This window comes from Saccoglossus kowalevskii, chromosome 22 (assembly GCF_978046115.1).
Source record: "Saccoglossus kowalevskii chromosome 22, keSacKowa6.1, whole genome shotgun sequence".
NCBI classification, from domain to species: Eukaryota; Metazoa; Hemichordata; class Enteropneusta; family Harrimaniidae; genus Saccoglossus; species Saccoglossus kowalevskii.
In genome coordinates this window covers 1,639,410-1,666,531 of record NC_140662.1, presented here as the reverse complement: position 1 = coordinate 1,666,531, position 27,122 = coordinate 1,639,410, and the positions used below count along the sequence as shown (strand labels likewise).

Genomic DNA, 27,122 nt, shown 5'->3' with positions numbered 1-27,122 from the left:
TATTTCACGCTCGTATCATAACTTATTTCAATATTTCATAGTTGCTAACTCCTTCAATATAAGAATTAAAATAGCAATAAAGCAGTCGGTGCGGTTCATTCTATTGGGATATAAAGTGTAGCTCGAGGCCGCAGGTATCTTATCGAGGGGAACTGAGTACGAAGGGTTGATTCGATTTAACACTACTAACCACACATTACGTGATTTGAATATAAATTTTAAAGGTACGTCTCATGTATTTGAAAGCACTCAGAACGTTCTGAAAGTCGTACTGCAAAGGGAGACGACTGGGTTTATATTTTCAAATGAAATATGTCATGACATGATCATAGATCAACAGCCAAAAACCGATACAGGGCATGCCTTAAGTCAACAGTCGGCGAACAACGAAGGCCATGTTTACATTGCCACTGATGCGTTGGAATTTTGTTTGTGAAAGTTGAGAGAAGATGAAAATATTCACATTGACAACAACAATATCAATTACAAATCCCATTTGGCAAATAGGTTACTTGAATAAACGATGAATAAACCTGAATGAAAGATGAGATTGGTCTAATAATCGGAATGAAGAGACCTGCATCAACATATCCAAATAAGTCACGATGAAAACCAAATGGATTCGATCAATTATACTAGATCATCTCAGTCTATTCACATTCTTAATGATATGATTTTCAAGGGGAATGCATGATCAGAGACCAATATTATATCAAGGACAAGTGAGTGTTAAAAAATCTAGTTGATAATAAAGACTTTACAACGAATGTATGTCTTGAACATTATAAGATTATGCGAAAGAACGCGAGTATCAAGACATATACTTAGATATTCTACACTATCTGGTACAAAAAAAAATCAACCTACAGGAGGAATTTCTATTTCTATCAATCAACATTTAAAGAAAGGACTAAAAATGAACCAACAAGGTCAGAGAATGATATGGTGTACCTAGAGATAAACCCTTTAGAACATGATAAAGACACGTTTTAGAATACGTAACCATACATTAGCAATAGAGAAATGGCGACATTCACAATATGCAAATATTGTACACAAGTAAAAGATTAAAAATGATTTACCTTATGAGTAACAAGGTTACAAGGTCAGACAGATTAGAGAATATTTCTACGTAACAATTTATTCTATTAGAAATAGTAAGCCGTTCTTGTTTTCTTTTTTTCATATCATGTTACATTTTTACACTAATTATCACTTTGCAGTGGTAGCAATAACCTGAAGCAGGCATATGCAATAAATAGCCCACACAACAACCCCTACACTTTGTACTTGAAAGAACCCCCCTCCCTTTCCGGGAAAAAATGCCCTAAAACAGAAATTCATTCAATTGACAAAACACTGACTTTGGAAAGTACAGCAAGTAAGATCACTAAAAACTACAAGACAATAAAAATAACAATTAACAGTGGAAGATAAAAGTGGACACAAATTAAAAAGTTACATTTACAAATACAAAACTGGCTGCAATCATGGACGTACATTCATCATGCTGCAATTAATTAACAAAAAAAACCACATTACAACATATGGATGAATATATTCCAGTGTTACTGCGTTGTGTAGTTAGTGTATTGCAAAGACTCATTGTTGAGATAAATCTACTATGATCTGACAAGTTACTGAAATTATTTATGTGTTTGGTCATATCCTCGACTAGAGACGTTCTTTGTTCGTACTTCGGACAGAGAATCAGAGAAATTGGTATTTTCGTAAGCTGTAATCTATTGTTTTTATTTTCGTAATAATGTAATTTAAATAAATAAAAAATGTAAATTCGTAGATATGGGCAAGTTGTAAAATGTAAATTATTTGTGCGTAATTTGTATAAAAATCTTATTTTTTTGTAAGCGTATAAAGCATTTCCCACATTAAATGTCCTAATTCATACACAATTTCCAATTTAGATCTTTAACACAATTATCTAATATTAAAAAATGTAATTAGGAATTTGCTTTATCTTTAAAGAGTAAAAAACATTTGTTTTCTGTAAATGGAACTTCAATTTTATTTCCTGTAAAAATGGAGAATGCCTGTTTTATTCCCTGTAACAGAGACGGCGGTCTGCTCACCATCTCTCCTACCAAAGGCGCGACCTTACTGGGCAGTAAAAAAAATGAAATCTGGACCTTCCGAAACGCTATTTCCTGCATTTTGGGGGGAAACTTTTGCTAACACAAAAGGATTGAGCCTGATTTGCCCCCCCCCGTGCCGCCGCCACTGTGTAACCTGTACCAGCTATAAAAAAGCCCCACCCACCCCACATAATTTCACTCCATCATGTAGATTTTGGTCGAACTACGGTGAGTACCATATTTTTAAATTTATTTTCTTCATCTTTGTAACATTATATATCAAATATGTAAAAATTGAGAAAATTACAATATTTTTACTTCTGTCATCGTCCGACTGTGCTTCTGTGTGTGTGTCTCGAATATAGCCATCAAATATGACCTTTGAACAAAATACGTCATAGATGTCGCATGGAACAGCCATCCCCCCCCCCCTTCGGCCGAGGTGAGTACATATAAATATGCAAAATAATAAAATATATAACAGAAAAAATTATTAGATGAAGTAATGTGGGAAGAAATGCGTTGATTGCTTGCTCTGTTTGAGAGTATGAAATCGTTAGTTACGACAATCATAGTGTAATTGAACCCATTTTCTCAGAGGAGGTAACCGTGCCGCCATTTTGAATCTATGTAACAACGACGTTTTCTGGAAACATCCGGAAGTAAGGTAAAAATACGTGTCCTTAATAGCAACATAACATGCGTCATCACAACCATTAACAAATTCGGCAAGATTGAAGAAGCTGCATATCTAGTATACTTTTGTTTGTTACAGACAAAAAAGACGTTCTTAATTACAATTAATTTACCGGTACCGACAACTGCAGTTGGAAAATGGAGTCCTTGTTTGGAAATCGAAAGATAAAATTGTCCGCCCTGACCGACTTTTCCAGCCTGTGAGTATATTATATTTGTTGGTTTCTCAAAAAATTATCTTGCGAATACATTGTGAGCTCACATAGAAACCATAAAAACACATATATTAAGTACATATTGTATGAAGGTGCTTGTAACCACAGTTGATAACCCGCGGTACTGTAAATGACGATCAAAAGAGTTCAGACACCGTTTTCGTACAACTTAACATAATCTCTGTGTTATTTTGGTCTTTTCTCAAATATTTAATGGCAAATAAATTGTTTCATTTCGTTGTCGTATTTGTTTTTCTATTCAACCGTGGTAAATAGCGGCCAAAAGAAGCCCCGAAAACCGTACTTGTATAATCGTTATGCCATTTTGGTGTATTTTTAGTCAATCACAGGAGCCCAGAACTACGCCTACTCTATGCCCTAATTGTCTCTATGCGGGTGTATTAGCTGGTATCTAGTGTAACAAAAATAGACAAGGGATAAAGGCTCGAGCGAGCGAGCCCATATTTTTTTAACTCAATAAAACAGATGAAAGGAATGTCAAAAAAATACCAGCTTGAAGAATATTAGTTGCTCTTTCAAATTTCGCCTTAGGCTTTACCATATCGCTAGAATAAATCAAGAAAACCACACAAATTGACTCGATTAACAAACAATTAACTGTTACACAAAAAGCACAGCACAATACTGGTTACAAACCACAACGAGTCACAACTCAAGTTAGCCTTGATTATAGTTCCTGGGCTTCCTGTGATTCGATAGCAAATAAATTGTTTTTCTTGGTAGTTATATGTTGCTACACGACTGTGGTAAATGACGACCGGGTGTATTTCAGATTGTAAATCAGTGTATATGTAATTTTAAGTACATTAAACCAGTTGCCCCATTCTTCTTCCCAGAGTTCCTTGCGGTTAGATCACTGAGAGTATCTCTACCACTACACACTGTCAAGGGTAAAATAGTTATAATTTACAAAAGAAAATAATTTCATCATAGAATAAAGATTACTAAGGTGTTACTCGGCTCATCAAACTGACCGTCCTGACCGACTAAATCGTTCTACTGCCACACTGTTCGTGCTACGGAAAGTAAAAAATGAGCTTCTGAATTTAAAAACAGCCAGAATCTACAAACAATACCTACGCTTTTGTCAGGTTTGAAAATCGAACACATGCCTGGCGATGTTTTGTTGGGCGTCTTTGAAAGTAGTGCCACTGTGATGCATCGACCAACCAACGGCGAGCATAAAATTGTGTGGTGGCAGAGAGATAGTCATAGAAATAGTCTGTCTGGGAGATTGCAGTTGCCCTACATTCAAATAATTTACACCCCAATATGAGCAAGAGCATAGACAATATCAAACAATATCTTACGATTGCATGTAATTGATTTTGTTACTTAGGCTCTATTTTTTAATCTCATAATTCTTGTTGCTCCCACCGGAAAAGTTGCTCATCGAAAAGTTCACGATTGACTTGAAAGCAACAAAGGACGCTACTAACTAACAATACAAAATTGCGCATGCGTGAAACAATCAATTTGCATAAATACAACAAGACAATTGCGCACGCGCGCAGTGCAAATAATAAAATTCACAGGAATAATTAACCATTTTGAAATACAAAATTACACAATTATTCTCTCAGTTCAAACAAAACACAACAAGAGTTTTGGCGGATAATTAATTTCGTTTTATTCACTAACGAAACAATGAGTTTTGCTGATCATGTTCGCCAGCCAACAAGACAAAAAGGCCAAAATAATAAAAAAACGCCAAAACTGAAAATCAAAGAGTCAGTGAGAGATTCCCTTCCTCAATTGCAGTGCGTATGCAGGCAGCAGTACGGAGACGATGGCCGAACGACGATTCCATATACAATAAGTACGCTTGAGAAGACCAATCTATTTGAGCTTTGACTGCATCCGGCTCAGCCCCTGATTGGAAGGCAAATGACGCACCGCCACGGCGAAAACTGTGTCCGGAATATGAGGCTTGATCAAGGCCAATCGCCTTCAGTAACAAAGAAGATGATTAGCGAAAGCTTGATGCGTTAGTGGATGAAGAGTGCCAGTCGTAGTCGGAATGAGGAAGGCAGGTGCATCGCGTGGAGCAGGCATCATCAAGACCATGCGTTTATATGCTGCCACTGGGCACAGCGGAGAGCCAGAGATTGCCAGCACAGGCACGTGCAACACCTTATCGCCAAACTGGATAGTTTTGGACCAGGTAACCCTGACCACAAGACCAATGTCATTGAGACGAAATTTCCCACGAGTGAAATGCATGCTGGCATTAAAGTCTGATGCAGAGCGTGGAACCACATTAGACTTCCTAAAGAAAGTGAAAAAGCACAGCAGGAATGCTGCCCAAAGCGTAACGTGAAGCGGGCGACGAAGATCAAGCAGACTGTGAATACGTAGTAAGATTTCTGGGGTGATTGGCAGCTTCCGCCGAACCAGATGTGGGGACAAACGTTGAATCCCGTGCAGCACTAGCTTCAATTCAAAGTTGCTGAGTGATGGGGGTTCCAAGCCCATAAACAGATGCAATAGACGAACACCGTTGAGATAATTGCGAATAGAAGCGGTCGATGCGAATGAGCGAGAGAGAAACTGCGTATACCGAATAAGTGTCTGAGGAGCTGCTGGGAGAGGTATCACCACGAAGAATCGACAAAACAGGAGAAATGCTCGCCACTGTGACATAATGTTACGAAGATAACCAGTTGAAAATGCAGACTGCAAGGATCGCTTGGCTTGAACGTCCAAAGACACAAGAGAATCAACTGGACCTGCACAGGAATAGAAAACAAATAGTTATTACCATGGTGCGGTGAATTTAAAGTCATCAATTGACACTGCCGCCTCAGACAACCCAAATGTGGACTGCAACTTCGCAACCCGTGCCTGGAATTCCGGCGAGAGGTGTGACCGACTTGGAGCATCAGCCAGATTCGTGGCACCAGCAACATGGATTGCTCAGAGGTCAAATTCATAACGTGCTTGGATGAATGCGATTTCCCGAAGACAGCTCCTGGCAAAGGAAGAATGGCAGCGGTGATTGTTGATAAGCGCGACTGTAGTTGTATTGTCTGAGGCAATCTGGATGCGGAGTCCAGTCCAGCGTGTAGCCCAGAGCTTCAGAGCGATGACCACTGCAAGAAGTTCCAGACAGTTGATGGATAGATCCATATCGATGATATGCATGGGAAATGGTGTGCGATAAAACTGGTTAACTGTAATGCCGCCGCAGCCTGTGAGACAAGCATCTGTGCATAAAACAGTATCTGGTGCAGACCAGGGTTGGTTGAGGATCATCGATATGCCATTATACTTGGACAGAAATGTCTGCCACCAAAGCAAATCACGGCGAAATTCATAATTGACAGCAATTCGCGAATGTTTGTCCGGAATAGAACGTAAAGTCTCTAACATCCGCGAGATGAAAAGTCTGCCTGGACGAACGCAATTTGAAACATACGAAAGCAAACCAATCAGGCTCTGAAGGTCGGAACGTGAGCAAGTTGTGCGATTATTCCATAGAGATAACTCCTGATCGACCTTCACCAGCTTATCCTCTGGCACAGAAATGGTCATATCAACTGTGTCAAAACAAGAACCTAGGAACACCATACAAGTAGATGGGGAAACTGCCTTGGCAACTGACTCGTTCAGACCTAGCTCCTGTAAAACTGCCCCAAGTGTCTCAAATGCAGCGCGAGCATTGCAAGGGTGTGCAGCCCCTCCAAAATCATCAATGTAATTAATAATGTCAAACCCGCGAGACTGGACAATATGGCGGACTGCATTAGTAGCACGCTGACACATCAGAGCAGCTGTGCGAAGTCTGAATGGTGGGGCAATATCGAAGTAATATTTGCTGTCCCAGGTGTAGCCAAGTAAACTGTAATCAGATGGGTCCACGCGGAGTTGACGGTAGGCCCGACTAAGATCTCGCTTGAAGAGCAAGCAACCAGGACCCAGTAAACGGATTTGATCAGTCATTGAATCGACGGTGGGGTAATGCAACTTAAACTCCTGCCCCAAATACTCATGGCTGGGAATGCCGTCATTCACTGAGTAGCCCTCAGGAAAACTGAGATCCATAACAATGCGACGAGTGTTGGCATCCTTCTTGTCTGCAGTCATTAAAGGTGATGTAGTGAGGGGTGTTGAGAATGGAGGTGCATCAAACGGACCAATTGCTGCGCCGAAGGAGCGTTCTGTAGCCAAGTAGCGTTCCACATGGTCTGGGAAAGAAATAGCAGAGTTGTGGTTTGCCGCGTGTGATGTTGGTAAATAATCACGCGAATAACTGATCGGCCAGCCGAATTCAAGGAAATCACAAATATCATCAGTGTAATCTTGAAGCAAGATACGCCAGTTGTGCATGTTGAGAGACGAAGGGACAGGAATGCGAGCACCCAGATAATTGTATGTACCTGTTGCCTTGATGTGGTTATGTAAATCCACGAAGTAAGCAGGTGGATGGCAGTCAGCCATGGATGTGGTGCCGTTAATGCAAGTAATATCTGTGCCCTTGTAGTCATTAATGCTTGTACCTGTACTGAACTGATTGCTGCCTGTGACATGCGTGGTGTCACCGTAAATGTTATTGTTGACCGTAACAGCATCGAAATGTGGCATAATATTGTCAGTAGAAATACCACCCATGTGACTGCCACCTGAGACATTAATGGTATCAATGCCTCTGTAATCGCTGACCGCAGTAGGTGCAGAATCAGGCTGAGAATTAATAATGTTCGTAGTATTTGCACCAATGTGAATGTTATCTGGCACATTACTGGTGTTGATGTATTCGTAATCGCTGACTGCTGTGGGCGAAGAATCAGTATATGGAATAGAATAAATGTCAGTTGTATTTGCACCCATGTGACTGCTACCCGAGATATTACCAGTGTCAATGCATTTGTAATTGCTGACCGCGGTGGGTGGAGAAGCAGAATGAGAATTAATAATGTTAGAGGTACCGCTGTGATTGCTACCCGAGACATTAACGGTGTTGATGCATTTGTAATTGCTGACCGGTGTAAGTGGTGAATCATTATGTTGAATAAAAACGTCAGTAGTATTTGCACCCATGTGACTGCTACTTGAGACATTTCCAGTATTGATGCATTTGTAGTTGCTGACTGCAGTGGGTGGAGACATCAAATGTGACTTAACGGTATTGATGCATTTGTAATTGCTGACCGCAGTAGGTGATGAGGAGCAGGCATCACTAATGTCAATTTTACCAGTGTCACCAGACTTGAATGTAGTTTTATCCAGTCACGCCGAAGTTGACATGTCCTTTCCTTTTTTAATTTTTGAATCTGTCCCAGGCTTCTGTTTGCAATGTAACTCGCTGTGTGCATTAAAGCGATTCCTGTATGTGTAGCAGTAGTTACAGATGTGACGATATTTGCAGGGGTCAAACGAGCATGACTCAGTTTCATTGAATGCAGTGCAAACGGAAATGTTATTGTTACTCGAACTTGTAGCAGCAGATCCTTTGTTCCTAGCAACAGGCTGTGACTTCAACTTATCCGGTGAAAAATCAAAGAAAACCTCTTTGACATCGGCGAAAGAATCTAACCACGAACGCCTGTGTGACTCAACCAAGCCTATCACAGCTGCATGGTAGCTACGTACAACTTGCCATTTGTATTGCGGCAATTTAACGAAAATGTCATGCAAGAGCTGAAGTCTCCCATTGCGCTCTGTTACAGACAAACTCGGGTTCTGTAACAACAACGTGTATCCTTGCAAGAATTGTTCCAGTGTCAAGTCATCATATTTTAATTCGTTTGAAGTGTAGAAACTTGCAATGTAATGCTCCGGTGAATTAGTAAATTGGCGATCCTTTGTCTTCATGGCCGTGGCGTGGGGTATTGTTCTGCCAAAATGATCAAAACGCCACTCACCAGCATTGTGTTGTTCATCACCAACTGTCCTGTCTACGCCGACCATCGATGCGAGAGGGGCGAGTTCCTCTTCGACTTCCTCCCTAAGGTGGGTCATTTTCCGCAAATCGCCGAGACTGAAATTACCGGACACACTGTGACTGTGTTGCCGTGGGTGATGGTGTATACCGGTGGCAGTGGACTCAACAGACGCCGAGTGATCGAATTCGCGTTCGAGTTTCGCCACTTCAGCTTCTAGACGAGTTTTCTCTAGTCTGGCTTCGAGCAATTTCTTCTTTTGATGTAATGCCTGGAGATCTGATGTCAAGGAAACGAAATCGTCAGCGATGTGTGACTTTGAGTCCGAAGAAATATTGTTGTGTTGTCGTGGTGAAACAGACAAAGGAAACTGATCGGCGTCATCATCAGAAACTGGTCTACCATCGCAGTGTTTCCCTGGTTTACCCCAAAAGTGGTCTTTAACGGGTTGTCAGCATCCAGCGCATTTGTGTTTCCTTTTACCAGACGACATTGTGTAATTGCGAAGCGTAACAAAAGTTCGTAATTGAAAACGAAATCGAAAAGTTCACGGTTGACTTGAAAGCAACAAAGGACGCTACTAACTAACAATACAAAATTGCGCATGCGTGAAACAATCAATTTGCATAAATACAACAAGACAATTGCGCATGCGCGCAGTGCAAATAATAAAATTCACGGGAATAATTAACCATTTTGAAATACAAAATTACACAACATAAGGTTAACACAAGATCCCTCCACTCAACATGGTTTTTAGCCTTGGTTTCTGCTTCTCCTTATGTTAAACCCATTTCCCTGAGTTCTTGCTCAGTGGTTCTCCGCCAGGTGACCTTTGGCCTGCCCCTTGGTCGTTTTCCTTGTGGTTTCCAGCGGAGAGCTATCTTGGTGTTGTATGAATCGCACATTCCGAGAACATGCCCAGGCCATCTGAGTCTTCTAAGCCTTATTTGGCTCCAGTTCTGTTGAGTAGGTCTGAGGTGGATATTCGGCAGGGCCAGAAAACTTTGCAGATGCGCCTGAGGCAGTTATAGTGAAAACTTGATAGCTTTTTCATTTTTTTATTTTTTAATATTCAATATTTAATATTTTGACACTCAAACCTGCTGCATTCATCTTTATAAATATTTATCAATTTAAATAGCAGTTGAATTCATTGGTACTTAATTGATGAAGAGTAATCTCTTGTTTCAGTTTCTATATTGAAATTTATAAATATTTATATAGATGAACAGAATATGTTTGTTGAGTTGAGAATATCCTAATGAGAACTAGTCATCATGAAAATTTATGACAGTAGCAACTCAATAGTTAACATATTTTAAAAACTGAATGTGAAAATGTCATCAAACATGCCACCATCGTCACAAATCACATGTTATATGCTATTCAAATATTGTTTGGCAGTCATTAACGGATTGTTGCTCATATTAGAATAATGTTTATATATACAACTCTGGTATACTTGTATAGTTGACTTTCAGACCTCATACCTCTGAAAGGTAAACAACATGTACTTACATGTACCCCTTTAAATAGACAAGTCAGCACTGGTCATGTGCTTATTCTGTGGTTCTTGTACGTAGTAAAAAAAACATTTGTATATTCAAGCTCAGGCTTAAATCATGCAAAAGTGACAATAGTAAGGGGGACCAGTGCATGACAATAGTAAGGGGACCAGTGCTTGACAATAGTAAGGGGACCAGTGCATGACAATAGTAAGGTGACCAGTGCTTGACAATAGTAAGGGGACCAGTGCATGACAATAGTAAGGGGACCAGTGCTTGACAATAGTAAGGGGACCAGTGCATGACAATAGTAAGGGGACCAGTGCATGACAATAGTAAGGGGACCAGTGCATGACAATAGTAAGGGGACCAGTGCATGACAATAGTAAGGGGACCAGTGCATGACAATAGTAAGGGGACCAGTGCATGACAATAGTAAGGGGACCAGTGCATGACAATAGTAAGGGGACCAGTGCATGAATATAGTAAGGGGACCAGTGCTTGACAATAGTAAGGGGACCAGTGCTTGACAATAGTAAGGGGACCAGTGCATGACAATAGTAAGGGGACCAGTGCATGACAATAGTAAGGGGACCAGTGCATGACAATAGTAAGGGGACCAGTGCATGACAATAGTAAGGGGACCAGTGCATGACAATAGTAAGGGGACCAGTGCATGACAATAGTAAGGGGACCAGTGCATGACAATAGTAAGGGGACCAGTGCATGACAATAGTAAGGGGACCAGTGCATGACAATAGTAAGGGGACCAGTGCATGACAATAGTAAGGGGACCAGTGCATGACAATAGTAAGGGGACCAGTGCATGACAATAGTAAGGGGACCAGTGCATGACAATAGTAAGGGGACCAGTGCATGACAATAGTAAGGGGACCAGTGCATGACAATAGTAAGGGGACCAGTGCATGACAATAGTAAGGGGACCAGTGCATGACAATAGTAAGGGGACCAGTGCATGACAAAATTACCGTAAAAATCTGTATTAGATGCCGCATCCCTAATAGACGTCGCACCCATTCATTTTTAACAATTGAGCCAGCATATCTTACTACTATTCCGGGTTGAGTGTCCCGTTTACCGCAAGTAAGCAATTAGTGATAAACGACGTCCGACAACCAGCGTAATATATTTATGTCATTAAAAGTATCAATATTGTGAAAGGTGCGCGCCACATGAGTCAAAACAAAAAAACACATCTACTCACTGTAAACGTGACAAGAAATTGAAATACACTAGATGGGAACACAACACAACACACCACACACATTTCAATTTTTGACTCCCGTGTGCAAAGCACAAAAGGGAGTCTTTGCAGTTACCCTGTCTGTATGTCTGTATGTATGTATGTCACTTTTTTTGTTCCACCGTTATCTCAAGAACCACTAATCAAATTTTGGTGAAACTTGGTACGTAGATGCTCTGGGATAATGCGCAGAGCTGATTAGGTTTTGGTAAAAATCTATGAATATTAATTATCTAATTTGCATGATAATTAGCTGATTTTTAGCTGTTCCAAGACTGTTCCACTGATATTTGAAGAGCCACTCATTGGATTTTGATGAAACTTGGCACATGGATGTTCTGAACCAATATGCAGGTTTGATTAGTTTTGGGTAAAAATCTATGAATATTAATTACCTAATTTGCATGATAATTATCTGATTTTAAGCTGTTTTATGACTGTTCCACTGATTTTTGAAGAACCACTCATTGGATTTCAATGAAACTTGGCACATGGATGCTCTGAACTAATGCGCAGATTTGATTAGTTTGGGGTAAAAATCTGTTAATATTATTAATTACCTAATTTACATAATGATTAATCAATTTTCGGCTTTTCCACTGATATCTCAAGTACTAATCATAACATTTCAATAAAACTTGGTACATAGATGTCATATGACACTGCACAGACCTGATAGTTTTTAGGGTAATATCAGTACATATTAATTACCTAATTTGCATAATTAATTAATTTTCAGGGGTTGATATTTCAAGTAATAATGATCACGTTTCAATGAAACTTGGTACATAGTTACTTGAGGACTGTGCAGAGACCTAATTAGTTTTGGGTAAATATTTGTGCATATTAATCACCTTATTAGCATAATTAGTTAATTTTCAGCTTTTCACCTGATATCTCAAGTACTAATCATCACATTTCAATGAGACTTGCGACATAGATATTCTAGGACTACGCAGAGACCTGATTAATTTTGGGATAAATAATTGTGCCTATTAATTACCTAATTTGCATAATTAGTTAATTTTTTGCTGTTCTATGGCTGTTGCACTGATGTCTAAAAACCACTCATTGGATTTTAACAAAACTTTTCAAGAGTACCTGTCACATTTCAATGAACCTAGGACTATACACCATATTAGTTTTTGGTAAATATTTATGCTTCTTAATCACCTAATTAACATAATTAATTAATACTGTATATCTCAAGTATTGATCATCACATTTGAATAAAACTTGGTACATAAATGGTCTAGGACAATAGACAGCCTGATTAATTTTGGGTTAAAATCTGTTCGTATTAATTTTCTAATTTGCATAATAATAATTTTTGTTGTTGTTCTAATCACCTTTCAATGAAACTTGGTACATTGTGCAGACCTTATTAGTTTGACACTTAAATCTGTTCGTTACCTTATTTGCATAATAAATTTTCTGCGTTTCCATCAACATCTCAAGTTCAAGTAATTTTGAATTAATTTTTAATGTGTCTCCAATAATCTCAGCACACGAGAGTTCTTTCTAAGCTTTGATTACTTTTTCCTTTTAATTGCATGCTCAGTGAATAAAGAAGGTATCTCAATAGCGAAGGCATATAGTGAAGTATATTCACATACATGTGTATCTGTATTATAGGTTTACCTAAATTTATACTTCATAGACAAAATTTCAGTTCACCAGTCTACCTAGCAGACTCCCAATGCGATGTAAAATTGAACCAATTGAATAGTGGAACATTGGCAACAAAACAGTTTTTCAGACGACGCTCACCATCATTCCGTGTTAATTGAGATATATATCTACATGATAGTTGGAGAAGATAATAATTTAGCTATCTTGAAAAAACAATGCGATCTGGTTCTTTCCGGTATTCAGAAATTAGAATGTAATTTCGAAACAAATAGGAAAATAGAAAAATCCCAGCGCGGCTTGAGAGGGAACATATCGAAGAGTGTCTGTGCGAAAAATTAGTATAATGCGTCCACTAAAACTCGAGATCAAAGGCCTGCAGTTACCGTGAATCGCTGTTTTGTTTAACCGAGAAAATGGCAAAAACAACTTAGCAGCAACGTATCGTCGGCTAACTCAAAACCTGTTTGTCCCATGGATCAAAACAAACTCATAATGAATAGTCATGGTATCTGTCTGTCATAATCACGCAGATGTGTGGATATGCGTGGTCGCAATTGGTTATAAAGTACGAAATTATGCTCCTGAATCCAATAGGAAACACTGTTTCACGGCGTGACAAAGTCGCGCCAAAATGACGTCATGATTTACATATTCATTAATACGTTGTGGGAGGAAGACTCATTACCATGCATTGCCCTCCATGGAAGGTCATTCTCTTGCTCAGCTGCTGAACCAATAACCGTGGCTGAACGCACCACCAGAGTCAACTACATAATAAGTACTGAGAAATAATTTTAAACTGCGTACGGCACCAAATCGCCTAGCTTCACGCCACTACACGTCTTCCCCTCGGCCACCGGGCATCCCCAAAAAAGGATGCTTAATAACCGAGCTTATTACGTGCAGTGAACATGAAACCCGTCCACGCGATACGCGCCACACAGCATGGCCAGAATGCGGCAAAGGCCTTCAGATCTGGCTGTAGTAGGATGGTGAAAGTAATGGTACAGCATTGTAACAGTGAATAAGTACTGAGAAATAATTTTAAACTCATAGTTGCTGTCGACATAGGAAGTAAAGTAAGCAAATAACACCGAATAAACGGCAAGGTAAAGACTATGTCTAATTATAGTAAATACGTACTGCGTGCGTAACTCGAACCGGCGCTCGCGTACGGCACCAAATCGCCTAGCTTCACGCCACTACATGTCTTCCCCTCGGCCACCGGGCATCCCCAAAAAAGGATGCTTAATAACCGAGCTTATTAAGTGCAGAGAACATGAAACCCGTCCACGCGATACGCGCCACACAGCATGGCCAGAATGCGGCAAAGGCCTTCAGATCTGGCTGTAGTAGGATGGTGAAAGTAATGGTACAGCATTGTAACAGTGAATAAGTACTGAGAAATAATTTTAAACTCATAGTTGCTGTCGACATAGGAAGTAAAGTCTGCAAATAACACCGAATAAACGGCAAGGTAAAGACTATGTCTACTTATAGTAAATACGTACTGCGTGCGTGACTCAAACCGGCGCTCGCGTACGGCACCAAATCGCCTAGCTTCACGCCACTACACGTCTTCCCCTTGGCCACCGTTTTCTTTCCAAGATTTTTTTTTTACTGCGCGAGATGTCTCGACGAAGATCTGTATTATCTGATTTGAATGGCAATGAGGGGGAGAGAAGTCACAGCGAGTGCTGAACTGAATCGGGAGATGCGATCGATTAGGTTTAAAGTTGTCTGTCGATCGGGCGGTGAATTTTCAGTTTGTTTGCTCCGTTATTATTTTGTTAATTTGTAAAATAACCTGTTCGTCATAAATCGTGTTTTCCGTTTTTTAGTTCCCAAAACTGTTGTGACAAAATTAGTGTGATGATTCTTTTTTCAATGCGTAATACATAGTACCGGAACAACTGCTGGCGGGGACTACTGCCGGTATCTTACATTCAGTTCACTTTCTATATCATGTATAACAAATCTAACTTCATTGAATCCGTCAAATTATTTATTGAGAATGTGAAGATTAAGAAAAATAAAACGGGTAAAACAAGGATGCTCACACACACGCTTTTACAGCTGCTTGTCTCGTGCTTTACGTGTAGCCAAGTCCGGGCCCAAGTGTTTCACTTCCGACTCATTGTGGTCGGAGTCCATGACACGTAATTTGGTCACAAAAACTAAGTCTTTTTTTCCTACTGAGTGTTTGCTCCTTGTAGTCCAGCTTTGAAAAATACAAAAAGTAGAATTTTGGGTTTCAAAGCAAAAAAAGGTGTACAGCATTTAAGTTCACATTAGAAAAAGTCCAACATGATCATAAATGGTCATCAGTGCATGATGGATTACAGCAAAGTCTAAATTACATCGGTCTAGTTTTCAAATCATTGAACATGTACTCTACTGGGTTTAAATCCGGAGAATATGTCGGAGTGAACAGATATTCGGCTCCCATATTATCTAGAAACACTGACAATACGCGTATTCCTTCATGATGATGAATGGGACATTGTCTACGATAATAATATCACAAGGTTGAATAGCGGGTAGCCCGTTTGCATGCACAGCTTCGTCTCAAAACTGTAAAAATTTAGTGGTATTTGACGCACCGTGGATTGTGTTGGCATAACTTACGCCATGTATACCAACTAATACATTTAAAGTTATGTTCGGTGACTTTGCGTAACGTTGGATTTCAAGACATCTTTCACCTTTCTCCGAGTGACCATATGTTTCAAGTTTGTGTCCTACTGCCGGCATTTTGATTCCAGATTCGTCCATGAATTTTACAGCATAAGGATCACATTCTGACAAAAAATCTAAATACGCCTGGGTGTACACAGTGGCGAATTCAGAGGGGGGGGCATGGCCCCCCAAACGCATGACGATTCGTATCATCAGGATTACGCATAGCTTCTCTGCGATTTACGCTCCGTATAACTTAAGCGTAGCTTGGAAACCCCCTCCCAATACATTTTGCTGGATCCGCTACTGGGTGTAGATCATGTTTCTGTCTAGCCAATTTTGTCAACTTCTTACGCAACCAGTCTTTATCCCCTAGTCTGTATTTCACTTAATATGATATTTGTAATATTGAAATGTGGATGTTTGCATTTTCTAAAAGACCATGTTGTATTTCTCGCAATGTGAGAGGGAGTTTCCCTTTTCATCATTTCTATGAACCTAACATCTTGCTCTGTAAGCTTCACAGGCATACCACCTGCGTGGGTCGTTGGTTCTAATTTACCATCATTGCAAAACTGCAACCACAATTTGGTCTTGTTGGCAACTTCAGTAAGTTTTCTGCGAGGTATTTCTCTAGTCGTAGAGTTCGCACCAACATTCTCCAAAGATCGCACAACTAATTTTCTGTACTCAGTTATCACAATGCCAATGGACTGTGGATTGATGTTACCAAATTGTCGCTTCCACGAATAATGAGGGTTGCTCGTCGTACATCTACGTCTGATGTGACGATTCATATCCGCGTAGTAGATAGAACGTCACCGTTTACAAAGAAAACGAACCAGTTTCTTACTAGTAAGAGTGACATAAATATGAAAAAGAAAGAGTTAAAAGGTGAAAAGGTGTGAATATAATGAGTACAAGGAAATATAGGATAGTCTACAGGGTAGATTCAAACCTTCGATTTATATTGACAAACGTAAAAAACGCTGCCTGAATTGTCATCTTCGCGGAACTGGTCATAACAAATCGAACTGTCTAAATTTCAATGCCAGTCAGCAGCACAGTCAGCAGCACAGTCAGCAGCACAGTGCGATGAAGTCGAGAATCAGAAAGATGAACAAAGTGAACTAAATTTGGTATATGAAGAAATGCAGAAAATTGAAAAAGATTTAAAGTGACTGGAGGTGGAATTTGATGTAAAAATGAAATCATACGAAAGAGTGAACAACAGTTTCAGCAAGAAGATAGATCTTATTCGTTCTAATCCCACTAAGTACATGGTCGATGCAACCGATAGACGACTTTATAATTTACAATTCAGTTGCAGACTGACATCGGAATTCTGAATAAATACTACAAAGGAAAACTACCAGCTAATTTAGAAATTGCATACAAGTTGTTCAACTGAAGAAGCCGATACAGTATCGTTGACTAAACGTATAAAAAGTACACTTGTTGAAGTGTTAATAGCAAAAAATCCAACCAAATACAAACTGCAGTCTCTGTCCCTTGCTGGTGTAAATACAGACCAACGACGGAAGTGCGTTGATGTCTCCCAATGTTTCCTTGTCGCCACCAGACATGCAATAATATCCACAATCGATCCTGTACCCATACTATCCCTATCAATATGGATGGAACTCGCCTGCACCATCACATCAACCGAGAATGCAAGCTCTTACTAGTATAGCCGTACTACCACTTTCTAGCGATGACCAAGCTCCGCCATTGCCACTTGAACCACCTCCAGAGAAACCACCATCACCACTGGTACCGCCACTATAAACAACACCCTATACTTGGGTCCAGCTCTTTGTTACCTCTTCTCAGGTATTTTTCTCATTGCAAGTTTTATATCGTATTCATCGTTATAATTCGTATCAGGTGTTACTAGTAACATTATTTGAACTGGTTCGAAACAATGAACGGCGTTCAACGCTGTGTTTCTGTTGAGTAGACAATAATATTCAAGTTCTCGTTTAAAATTTTTTGCTTTACAAATATTTCATGTACTTTCAAAGTTCAATTTTCTAAAATGTTAAAGAATGAGTATGACGAAATATATATGTTTCACATTGTATCAGTGTTAGCAGTCACGTACCCAGTGAGTTAGTGTGTCTTTTTTTGTTGCCCTGATTATTGATACTTTTGGTGTCTTGTTTTTACACAGCCGGGTTCTACGCGTTGTTTATCACCAAGTGGGTACTTGTAGTAAACGGGACACTCAAACCGGAATAGTAGTACATGTATAGATGCTCTAATAGAAGCCGCATCCCCTCTGTTGCATTGTACCATTATAATAGAAGCCGCAGCTTCTAATACAGATTTTACAGTAGCAGGGGGACCAGTGCATGACAATATTAGCAGGGGGACCAGTGCATGACAATATTAGCAAGGGGACCAGTGCATGACAATATTAGCAAGGGGACCAGTGCATGACAATATTAGCAAGGGGACCAGTGCATGACAATATTAGCAAGGGGACCAGTGCATGACAATATTAGCAAGGGGACCAGTGCATGACAATATTAGCAAGGGGACCAATGCATGACAATATTAGCAAGGGGACCAGTGCATGACAATATTAGCAAGGGGACCAGTACATGACAATATTAGCAAGGGAACCAGTGCATGACAATATTAGCAAGGGGACCAGTGCATGACAATATTAGCAAGGGGACCAGTGCATGACAATATTAGCAGGGGGACCAGTACATGACAATATTAGCAAGGGGACCAGTGCATGACAATATTAGCAGGGGGACCAGTACATGACAATATTAGCAAGGGGACCAGTGCATGACAATATTAGCAGGGGGACCAGTGCATGACAATATTAGCAAGGGGACCAGTGCATGACAATAATAGCAGGGGGACCAGTGCATGACAATATTAGCAAGGGGACCAGTGCATGACAATATTAGCAAGGGGACCAGTGCATGACAATATTAGCAAGGGGACCAGTGCATGACAATATTAGCAGGGGGACCAGTGCATGACAATATTAGCAGGGGGACCAGTGCATGACAATATTAGCAAGGGGACCAGTGCATGACAATAATAGCAGGGGGACCAGTGCATGACAATATTAGCAGGGGGACCAGTGCATGACAATATTAGCAAGGGGACCAATGTATGATAATATTAGTAGGACCTGTATACCTATAGGGGAAACACAAGAGAGGACAAAATTACAAATTTTATTCCCAAGGTTATTCAACATATTTAGTCCCAGTATCTCAGCCAGTTTGCATATTGCAGTAATTAGTTTAGTTAAATAATGTAGTCTTAGGTACAGAAACCTCCTTTCAATCACAGTCATGTTACATGTTCATACAAGTTTTTTTGTTTTGTTTTTAAATGGTTGCCTGTGTATGCAAATATTGAACCATATAAAGTAATGTAAAATAATATTGAATTCCCATCCAGTGTATGAAGCAATATAACAAATATAGGAACATACTAGCAAGTAAATTTAAACTGCCTGCGCTTTTATCATGCCTATATGCAGGGATCTAGCCACACTGGTCAGCGGTGGTCGACCCTGACCGGCACTCTAAATTAGCGACTACCTCGGAAATGCTTCCGACCAGAACAATTGTCCGATTTTTGTTTAATTATGTACCAACCGACACGCATCCTGTTAGTCGTGGATTATAATTTGTAAACAATAGACCTAGTCGACCAATACGTAGCGGCTAGTCAATTTTGTGAAATTAGCACCTCTTTGTTTGTAAGTAACTACTTTCTGCGTCTTTAGATTGAAAGCTAAAATTCTTTCAAAATCAATTCCACCTCAATATAACATGGTCTAAGCGGGGTTCACGATCTGACAGTTTACGCTACTCATGAAAAAAAATCAACGTGTTTATTGCGTGATTTGGTAAAATACATTTGAACTGTTATCATCGCGATTCGTGTAAAAACTCTTCTTTCAAGACCTATTTTACCTTTTAAAAATTGCTAATCACCTCTTTCGATAACCATCATGTAGTTTTCAACTGAAATTGTATTACCTTTTTACAATACACATTAATATTGCAACAATAATTTATTTGTTTCTGTTTTTTAGTGTGCAGAATTCGCATTTCTACTATATTTAATTTTAAAATTCAAACTATTCTAAATTGTGAAACATGTCTTAATTCCAAAAATATTTGCACTGCGACTGAACTCATTAATATTCATTGCTAATTAATTAATGTAGGAAGGAGCAAATAAAGAAACCATTTCATCAATAATACTATCAATTGAAATCGTGTGTACCCAGAACATACATTGACTTCTAACATCATAGAAGATTTCATCACCAATGTTTCAAAGGATAAATTTATCATTTTGCAAAAAAATAATCTACCTGATTCACTGGTCACTTAAAAGATTCTGAACAGATATTAGGAAGAAAAAAATATGGATAGTATTATTGTATAAATTCTTAATGTAGTAATAGAATATGTAACCATGGTTTTAAAATGGATCCATGTTTGTCTCCATTTTGTAAAAATTCCAACCCAGAAAGTTGGTCAAAATGGTCAATTTTGCATTTCAGGTTGGTCTCTCTGGTGCAAACTATCAAAGATACTAATTTAAGATTCAGAAGCAGATTAAAACATTTGATTCATGCCTGGAATTTTCTGTATCTGCCCCATACCATGTGATCAATGGCACAATGACACATGTCCTACAACCAGTGTGAAATTAATACCTACCCGTATACCTGAAATAGGTAACTTTCAAGTCGGTTTGTAAAAATTATAAATGCCTAGTAGCATATCCAGTGGTTTACATTGTACATGAACATGAACCATGGCAGTCTTCATAACTAAACATTTCACTATCATTGGTAATACTGGCACGCTAGAACCTAAAAACACCATGTTGTAAATACTAGTACATGTACATGTACCTACATGTAGGTATTATAACGCAGACAATGTGCGCTTTGTTCTATTAATTAACACATACAGCGATCCCTCGCTAAGTTGCGGGTGTCAGAATCCATACAAAAGCCGCAACTTATCAGGGATTGCAACTTACTGAACAGGCCTTGTGTAAGTGGGGTTCATGCATTAAAAATTGTTAAAAAGAACATATACACACATGGGTTTATTTATAGTACATTTTCTTTATTGTAAAACATCATAGTGTCACAGCTTTATCGATCTCATCATATTAGATAATATCACATTTTCAGTTCGCCTTTTGGTCAACTTAAAAAACATATTTTCTCAGTTTTTCTTCATTCTTTACCCACCCACAAATAGTAGACTCACCAACTGTTTGTTAGATCATGCATAACCCTTGACTTGATTTCACTACTTTTTACAAACTGACAGACTTTTCAGTTGAGAACTAGAGATCAAAGTGATGGATTCAACTCATTGTAGCGAGTTTTACAGAGCTATTTCAAAGGGGGCCGGCCGAGAGGTTGACTTGACACCCCCACCGACACCTTGAGTCACCTTAGAGAGCGCTCTCTGTATTTGCATCAAAATGTTTCATTCATGTTGAAAAACAAGATATAGGTTCCATTTAAGTCAAATCCAAGCAATAATTGACAAGTGAAGTGAAAACAATATGCAATCAGTTTTAAAAGAGTATATACTCAGAGCTCTAAGTTTTTTACATTTGCCATATGACGCATTGATGACGTCTGGTAAAAATCAGTGAATGCATCATGTGACCCCAATGCAAGCCTTTGCCCTCTACACTACTCTCCGAACCACACAACCAAATAAATTTACTGGTTACATTTTTTAGTTCATGCAATGTATAAGCGAGCCTGAGTCCTTAAGAGCAATTATCGAGCTGGCTTCAAGTTTTTAGCTCTACTGTTGGATTATTCAACAAAGCGAAACTGTTCATATTATCGATTGTCTGTAGTTATCCATCACTGTCAACTTTATTACATTATTGAGTCTTCTTAAAAACTGTTAGTTATATGGGTTTATAATGACTATAAATATACCGGTACCTTGTGGGATTCTGTCAGGTTTGTTGATTTCATTATGATAAGTGTAATTTTTTAATTTTGTGAGTATTTCTAATTCTGATGTCTTTTTAGTCCCCCTTGGACATAAAGACTTATGTTTTGGGTTCCGTTCGTGTGTGCATCTGTGCGTGCATCCTTTGTCATTTTTCAGAGATGCCTGGACACATTTTCTTCAAAGCTGGTACAAAGACAAGTCGTAGTGTGCACATTGATTCCTTTTTGATTTGGTTCAACATTTGGACATAAAAAGTCACATGTCATCAATCGTTTCTTGGACATGCCTTCACCGATTTCATTCAAACATTGACATCATTCATGGTGGGTTACTGATGCACCTCATTTTTTTCAAGATTCAATTCAAAATTGCGAACTGGTGGCCATTTTGTTTTTTACAAGTGTTCTGCCCATTTTACAGAGATGATTTTACAGATTGGGTTTAAATTTTGTACAAAGGAAAGAAAAAAAAAGTACATAATACATGTGAATGTCGCTTAGTTATATTTTGTTGATCTTCAACTGACAGCCATTAATTGTTCCAAATATCAACATTTGGACATGTCATTAACAGTTTCTGGGACATGCCTTGACCAATTTCATTCAAACTTGGTCTTTATACTTGTTTTATGCACATTTGTAGTTAATATGTTAAATACTATCCAAATATTTAAACATAATGTGACTATGCTTTTCTTTGTTTGACAAATTCACTAAAACATGACAGGGACTATGCCATTGACAATGAATTGTTGAAATTGTATATAGACCACTGTCTGATTGATTCATTCCTCTTTCATTTATTTAGTGTTCATAACTTCAATTTTCTCATTTTAGGGAATATTTTTGTTATCTTGAAAATGACTAAACTGATTAAATTGATATTGCCTGCTTATTATATGTCTCAAACATATATGACCTATATCAGTCAACATGATGCTTGTTTTTTTGTTTTTTTTAACAAAATGACGTACATAGCTAATCCTTTAAATTGTCTATTTGCACATGCTATTTAAAGAAAGATTCACACTGTGCAGCACTGCTATGTATAGTAGTGTAAAGGTGTGAATGCTTTGTCAACACAAGCTGAATGTAAATTGGCAATCACATGATTAAATAGACAGTTAAAAGATATTACATGTTAGGGGCTTTTTTTATTCTGGTGGTTCTATTTTGATACTTAATAGTCCTAATCACAGTGACAGGCTATTTTAAAAAGTGGTACAGACTGTCAACACCAGCCTTCCTGGACATGAACTAGACACTGATGTTTTCTTTCGTCTATTAAAAACTCAACCACCTGTTCAGTCATTTTACTGAAATTCTTAACCGACATATTTTCTATTTATCTGTGTAAATATATTTCAATTATTATACGAGTTTTTGGTAACTTTGACCAATAAGATGATGAATCAATGATGTCACTACTTCATAATACCAAGGTTACATGTAAATGAATTGAAACACAGGTGTGTTATTTTGACTAACCTAGGGAGGCTTACCATTTGCATTGTTCTGTATTTTGGCCTTAAGATAAAATATTTCTATGGTGTGGAATATTTATACCTCCCTATGGCCCCTAAGTTGTCAACACATTATTCAAAAAGTAATTAGATGATTTGATGTGATCATTTAATTTGCCTATCATTGCTCATAATAGTCCTATAAATAAATGTGCAATGATCTGTGTTTTTATAGCAAAGACTTTTAGTGTAACAGTCACCAGTATTAGGTTATCATTTACCTTCTTTCATCAAACAGCCTAGGTCATTTTGATTTGTACACCAGACCAATTTTAGCCATCGTCCTGAAAAGAGGACTATTAATTAGGATCATGTCTGTCCTCCAAAGTCATACATGTGTATCTCGTACACTAATTGACCATCTCATTCAAACTTCACACAAAAACAATATATCATGTCTTACTCACATTAAATGACTTTGACAAAATGACAAAAAATGTTTTGTCAATAGTTTGAATTTTTTAGTCCCCGTGCGTGCGTGCGTGCGTGCGTGCGTGCGTCTGTGCGTGCGTCCGAGCCCTGTATCTTAGAAATGCCTGGATCAATCACAATCAAACTTTACACATACATCATACATGATAGTATACATTTGCACGTCATTTGTTTCACGATCTGATTCCAGATGGCCGAATGGTGGCCATTTTTGTGCTAAAAAATCATCAAAATCAAGCATTTCTCGGCTGTTTACAGATGAATTTTGTTCAAACTTGGTATATACATTAGACATTATGGGACTTTGATGCAAATAATTTTGTTTTACTATATGATTCAAGATGGCCAAATGGCGGCCATTTTTGTGCTAAAAAATCATCAAAATCAAGCATTTCTGGGCTGTTTACTGATGAATTTTGTTCAAACTTGGTATATACATTAGACATTATGGGACCTTGATGCAAATAATTTTGTTTTTTAGATAAGATTCAAAATGGCCGACTGGTGGCCATTTTTAGTCCTCGTTTGGACAAAGTCCAAACACGGGGACTTATAATTCGGTCTCCGTCCGTACGTCCGTGCGTCCGTCCGGAGTCATATCTCAGAATCCCGTGGACCGATTCCATTCATTCTTTGCATGTGCCTAGTACTTTATGTGGGACTAATGCACATGCAGTCATTTAGCGATTCGATTCAAAATGGACGACTGGCAGCCATCTTGTTTTTTGAAAATGTTTTATTTTGGACATGCTTTGTCCGTTTTCATTCAAACTTGGTACATAGATTATTCATGTTAGGATACATGTCCATGACGATTTATTTCCCAATTGGATCAAAGATGGCTGACTGGCAGCCATCTTGTTTTTTGAATATGTCGTATTTTGGACATGCTTTGTCAGTTTTCACTCAAATTTAGTACATACATCATACATGTTAGGATATATGTCCCCGACCGTCCCTGAGTTCCTGAGTCTATCCGTCCGTGTGTCCATCTGTCCTTCCGTGCGTCAGTCTGTCCAGAGTCATATTTTAGAATCCTGTAGACCAATTCCGTTCATTCTTTGCATGTGCCTAGTACCTTATGTAGGACATATGCACATGCAGTATTTAGTAATTCGATTTAAAATGGCCAACTGGCAGCCATCTTGTTTTTTGAAAATGTTGTATTTTGGACATGCTTTGTCAGTTGTCATTCCAACTTGGTACATAGATTATACATGTTAGGATACATGTCCATGACGATTTATTTTGCAATTGGATCAAAGATGGTTGACTGGCAGGCATCTTGTTTTTTTTTAATGCGGTATCTTGGACATGCTCTGTCAGTTTTCATTCAAATTTGGCACATACATGTACTTTATACATGTTAGGATGCATGTCCATGACAATTTGTTTCAAAATCTGGTCAAGGATGGCCGATTGACGGCCATCTGACTTTTTGCCTTACTACTATATTTCCACAATTTATGTACCATTTTCATTCGTATTTGGCAAATACATCATACATATCAGTGTGTTTCATAATCAGATCAAAGATGGCCGAATAACGGCTGTTTTTATTTTTGGCCATATTTCTACTACACGGAACATGTGTTTTGATGTAAATAAACAATCTGTTGTATACGTCACTTGGAACTCATGTTTCAAGGACACGCTCGCGACAACTCCGCTTTAATATGACGAGCACAAAGAGAACTTAATTTAATGAGGACTGTGTCATTTTCAATGACTTGTGTTTTAATGAATGTGGTTCTCGTGCCATACATGTATCTCTGACTTGCTTTCACCGATTATGTTCAAATTTTAAATATTCATTATACATTATGTCATAGATAGACAGATATATTGGTGACGATCCTATTGAAAATGGCCAAATGCTGGCCGTTTTTGTGCTAAAAAATCATCAAATATCAAGCATTTATGGATGGATTTCGTTCAAACTTGGTACATATGCTAGACATTACAGGTTCCTGATCATTTATTTTTCAGATCGGATTCAAAATGGCTGTCTGGTGGCCATTTTGTATTAATGATTGGTACTTTTTTGACAATAAGATACAAATGTCAATCATTTTAATGTTAAAAAATCTTATTCCTGACATGGTTGTATTCCAGCTATATTACTATAAACAAAACTATATATCTTAAATTTGATAACTAACGGGGACAATGCCATGCATGGCTTGTTGTTGTGATTATGATCTTTTTAATAACTGTTTACATTGTACATAAAGCAGTAGGCTTCAATTTCAAATGTACTTTTACTACAACTTTGTTTTTGTTTTAAAAAATAATTGTTTTGTATAGAATTTTACATAGAAATATTTTGTGTGGTCAATCAATCTATCAACAATTTATTCTGGCAACCCCTTTTTGTATTCCGATAATCCAAATTATATTTTACTGGTTTATATGGAATCATTGCTGTTTCTTATCAGAAGAAAGTGCAAAGTAAAATAATTATTAATCTTTTTTTCAAGTTTAAATATACAGATTTTTAAACATGTACATTTGTATGCACAAAGAAAGTGCAAAGTAAAATAATTATTAATCTTTTTTTCAAGTTTAAATATACATTATATGTATATTTAAACTTATATTTAAAGTGTATATTTAAACTTGAAAAAAAGATTAATAATTATTTTACTTTGCACTTTCTTTGTGCATACAAATGTACATGTTTAAAAATCTGTATATTTAAACTTGAAAAAAAGATTAATAATTATTTTACTTTGCACTTTCTTTGTGCATACAAATGTACATGTTTAAAAATCTGCAGGCAGCATGTAACACAATATCATGCATCACTAATTTATTAACTTTCTTACAATTGAATAGAGATGCTAGTATGATGGATACTTTGATGCATGTTGGGCTTTACACAATAACAATAGTATGGTAGAAAGAAAAATTTCTTTTATCATGACTTGTCACTGTGCATATTAAAAAATAATAGTGAACATCTTCAACATTAATGTTGAAGCAGAAATGATTAGTTGTTCAGTAAACATCAGAGAATATTGAAATCACGTCACACAGGAGCTCTTTTTAGCATCTCCTGTTTGAATCTAGCAAATTGGTACAATTGACATGGCTTCTGAAAAAGTGATAATTTGTTGTAATTCAAACCATCATATAATCAGTATACTGAGTTTACACTTGGGTATACCATGAATAGCCTTGATAAA

General features: G+C 38.1%; 1 protein-coding gene across 1 annotated transcript in view; it reads left to right on the top strand.

Annotated features, from left to right (window-relative positions):
* Window positions 1–2,698: 2,698 nt before the first annotated feature.
* LOC102805454 (putative Bax inhibitor 1) overlaps window positions 2,699–27,122 on the top strand; it is a 47,670-nt gene continuing 23,246 nt past the window's right edge. The window contains exons 1-2 of the mRNA XM_085496182.1: window positions 2,699–2,760; window positions 2,869–2,989. Of these exons, the coding sequence (XP_085352308.1) occupies window positions 2,928–2,989 (62 nt within the window). The 5' untranslated portion in view covers window positions 2,699–2,760; window positions 2,869–2,927. The remainder of the gene's footprint in view (window positions 2,761–2,868; window positions 2,990–27,122) is intronic.